General features: G+C 32.7%; 1 protein-coding gene across 1 annotated transcript in view; it reads left to right on the top strand.

Annotated features, from left to right (window-relative positions):
• Positions 1-1,263, top strand: part of LOC106471416 (short stature homeobox protein 2-like) — a 33,355-nt gene extending 32,092 nt beyond the window's left edge. Inside the window, exon 4 of the mRNA XM_022400958.1 lies at positions 613-1,263. Coding sequence (XP_022256666.1) covers positions 613-965 — 353 coding nt within the window. The 3' untranslated portion in view covers positions 966-1,263. The remainder of the gene's footprint in view (positions 1-612) is intronic.
• Positions 1,264-4,469: the final 3,206 nt, after the last annotated feature.

Below are 4,469 nucleotides of genomic sequence, written 5' to 3'. Positions count from 1 at the left end.
AAAACAAAAATACAAGGTTACGACAAGGATTAATAATCATAAAAGCCTGGTCGAAACGTTGTACATTTGCTGTTATGTTAAACTTATATTAAAGTTTTCCTTCATTACCCATTCAAGCGTCTCCCGCCATTATTAGTCTCAAAGTGGGTTCCTCGTCATCGAATTTGAGTGACTATTTATTTGCATTTACGATCACCAGTCAGACCATCAGATGTTTTAAAAATGAAATGCAACTGAACAGGCGATTTGCATTATAGCAGTGGTTTTGCCTTGTCATGACTATAATATTACAAATTTCAATCTTCCTACACTTTGTTTGGAAGTTTATGTTTCGCATTTAAAGATAGGCCTTAAATATTAAACTTGTACCTTCTTATTTTGAAACTAAATCGGTCCATTGATATAATATAATAGCAAATATTTGAAATTCATTTTGTCCAAACATTTACCACTTGGAGCATTCTTGAATAACCACAATATATTGACATACAAGTTAAAAATTAACTGTATTATAGAAATATTTCATTTTATCTTATTACCTTGGTTAACGTAAACTACCTAAAGTATACTTTTCTAAGGTTCTAAATGATTTCTTTCTTTATAAATTTTCAGGTTTGATGATGGCTACAAGTACGCCCATTGAATCTTCCCGTATAGCTCCATATATGAATGTCAGTAGCGCCGCCACTCGGCTGCCTCATGAAAGATATCTAACGTCTAACCGACACTACTTACAGTATCCTGACCCAGCATTTTTGGCGGCACTTCAATACTACTCAACAGGAGCAGGCAGTCACGTGACCCAAGGAAGCCCACGACCTCATCCAAGCTTATTCTTCTATCCTTCAGCTCATCCTTTCAGCCTTTCCGCACTGATGGCTGCTGAGCGACTCAATAACAAAAGCTCAAGTATTGCAGATCTGAGGCTCAAGGCACAAAAACACACTGCTTCCTTAGGAATTTAAGCCGCACCATATAACAACAAACGCCGAATAAGTTATATCTTACTTCTGTAATATATAACTCAATGTATGAAAATATCTATAACTGCTGAACACTTTTGGACCAATTTCGAAAAAACATTGTTTATGTTTAACCAATCAGGTTTGTAGTCAACAAGATAGAAAGCAACCAACACGGAGGCTCACGTTCCTATTTCTTGTCATTCCTTTAGTAGAGATTTTCATTATCCTGATACATAAACCAATTAAGGGTTGACATGTTCCTATTTATTGAAAGATATGTCTTGAAACTAATGTCTAATCGTTCCATTAAAGTAAGTTATTTGTATTTCAAAAGGCGTTTGTTGGTGTTCTAGATAAGGAACAAAATATAACAGGAAAACTCCGAAGCGTGTTTCATCAGTGTCACTTACTAACATACACAATAGTGAGTAATTGTGTTAAAGGGCTAGAACATCTATACACGAAATGGAAGATATATTCCAGTAAAAGATGTGTTAAATTACAGATATTCTGTGAATTTTCCTTCAGATCTCAATATTTAAATTCCCCTCAAAACTATGACTCTGTGCTGTAAAGATACGAGGAGGGATATATGAACAAAACATCTTCCCAAATATGCATGCAAAGATATAATGGATAGATTTCAATTTCTATACACTATTCTCATTCATGTACAATGTTTAGTAATAACAATGTAATTTTTTGTTATTTTACTCTATACATTCCGTGATACATGCATTTTATTTATTATTCAAATAATCAATGCAACTTATAAAGCTTGCATTATATGTATACAAAATAACACAATTTGATCAAACACCTCCAAGCTCTAAAAAGTAAAGCAAGCATGATATTCAGTAAAGAATGTAAAAACATGAGAGAAAATGGCTCAAGCCATTCAATTTGAGTTATTTCAAAATGAATATAATTGATATAGGTAACAGTATGACACTCGGTTTCAAAGTACAAATTTTGGATATAACAAAGTAAAAATAGACAAAAAGTATGTATGGGTTGAAAGATTCAACAGATTTCATCCCCATAGATCTTGTGTGAAAGCTTGCTGTCGTGGATCTTCATCGAGTAGAAGAGGGTAAGTTATGACATGAGGACGTAGCTTGATGTACCAGTCATCTTCCTCCATCTAAATCTTCTTTTAACCATCACATGTATGTGGTACAGAGATAACTAAAGCTACACGTGTATTCCTTCTAATCACATTTACAGATTATGCGATGTACATATTCTATTATTAAACAGGCTGTACTGGAAACATTACGAAGTTCTGAGGTGATGAATCTAACTGTATATTACGAATTAGACATCCAACCTCACAAAAATTTCACTAAATCGATCCATGTTTATAAGTCAATCTACGTTTGCGTTAATTGTCTACGACATTTTTATAGTGAACAATTATGCTACAATCATGCATTATTCATTCATATATACTAAATGTTTTTCCAATTGATAGTGAACAAAATGTAAACATTGTATAGATATATATGTATACTTTTATGCATTAGTTACGATAAATATTATTATGTAATTCATCATTTAAGATGATATCGTAATAGTACTTTCAAACGATTAGCTTATGCTACCTATTAGAAAGTTTCAAGAAATTAGTTTGTAGCTTCAATCTTAATTAAATTTATCACCGACATGCATATGAAATGTAGTTTTTAATTGTCATTTATAATGGCTAGTGATCGATGACATATTATGGAATCAACACTATTATTTGTATAGAAAGTAACTATAAAATAACATTCGCTAAATATGAATATATATAAATGTCTGACACAGGCATCAAACTTATTGTAAAAAAGACGCTTCTATAATAAGGAAATGAACTTTCATAACCCCTAATGTTAAAATGGGCATTTATAACCCGGGAAACATAAAATCTAAAATATTTAAATTTCTTGCAAAGAATAATGTATGCTTAGAATATTTTAATAAGAGAAAATAGTAAAGGTATAATTTCATCCTACACGGCCTGGCATGGCCAGGTGGTTAGGGCGCTCGACTCGCAATCTGCGGGTCGCAGGTTCGAATCCCCGTCACACCAAACATGCTCGCCCTTTCAGTCGTGGGGGCGTTATAATGTGACGGTCAATCCCACTATTCGTCGGTAAAAGAGTAGCCCAAGAGTTGGCGGTGAGTGGTGATGACTAGCTGCCTTCCCTCTAGTCTTACACTGCTAAATTAGGGACGGCTAGCGCAGATAGCCCTCGTGTAGCTTTGCGCGAAATCCATAACAAACAATCATCCTGCACTTATTAAAGACAAAGCTTATTTGTTGTTCTTATTGTTCTTAGCGATAGAAATAACACAAAACTGTAAAGCGATTAAAAAAATCTTACTCGAAACATTCTTGCGATATATCTAAAACTTCTGACTAGCAGTAAGGTTAGAATTATGAAGTAAAACCATCTTTAAGGCCTAAATCTTTAACATAATTGTATCTTTGAAATGATCTAACTTGTTCTGACTTGGACATGTAAAGCAGAACGGAAATCCAATTAACAGAAAGTAATGAAACGTTTCTGAGTCATAAATTTGTAACATTTTCTTTATTATTTAAGAACATTTAAGGAACTTGTTAATTGTCTACATTATTATCAACGTTGAACTGATTGTGCAAAAGCGTGTAGGCTCTTTAATTGTGAATTTTATGTCCATATGAGTTTCATATTTCGAAACATACACACTAATTAATTGATAGAAAAATGATTCCAAACTGGATGTAACTCATATCTTAAATATGTTATATAATATGGCCAGTGTATTTATCATGGTTATTACTGTTATTTACAGATTTTGAGTTTGGTATGACTTTTGCTTTAAGCTTAAGACAATTTTGTTTAATAAAGCTCTGCATTATTCTTTGCACGCTTGGGGTAAGAACGGTAAGAACTCCAACAGTTTCTCGATAAAATTAAGAAAGTTTCTTAAATGTAGGAATAAATTTTGGATTTAAAATAATTTAGGTCTTATATAATCGATTGGTTGTAATTATTTCCTAACGATAATCACATTCGAAAAACCAACAATTAGTGTTTTTATGATACTTCCATACATATAAATAATATTGGATATTGTGGATAGTTTAATCCGTGAAAATTCGTTGGAGTTGACTAAAGAAGTACAAACCTTAGTTACAGGTTTATTAGTATCCTCATTATGCTGAGGACACAATTGTGTGTTGTCAGGGAAATAATAACCAACTTTCTCGAAAAAGTGTTGTTTGCACTTGATAAATTCAACAAATAGAGAACGTGTTTTATCATATTATGTATCAAAATAAGGTATCTTGCGCACTTTGTGATTCAGTTTGTATACTATACGTAAATTTGCAGAGGATTATTATTTCTATTGTTAAGGCAGATATGTTTCAAAAGTAGATTCTAAAGTGTTTAGAATATTACTGGGTTTGAGGTTTTATTGGATTACATACGCCTAGAGAGACATAATGAAGTCGTTTCGGTCTGTATGCTG

The sequence above is a fragment of the Limulus polyphemus genome, unplaced genomic scaffold (genome assembly GCF_000517525.1).
Source record: "Limulus polyphemus unplaced genomic scaffold, Limulus_polyphemus-2.1.2 Scaffold112, whole genome shotgun sequence".
In the NCBI taxonomy this organism is placed as follows: Eukaryota; Metazoa; Arthropoda; class Merostomata; order Xiphosura; family Limulidae; genus Limulus; species Limulus polyphemus.
The sequence above is the reverse complement of the archived record's forward strand: the minus strand, read 5'-3'. Positions and strand labels throughout refer to the sequence as shown.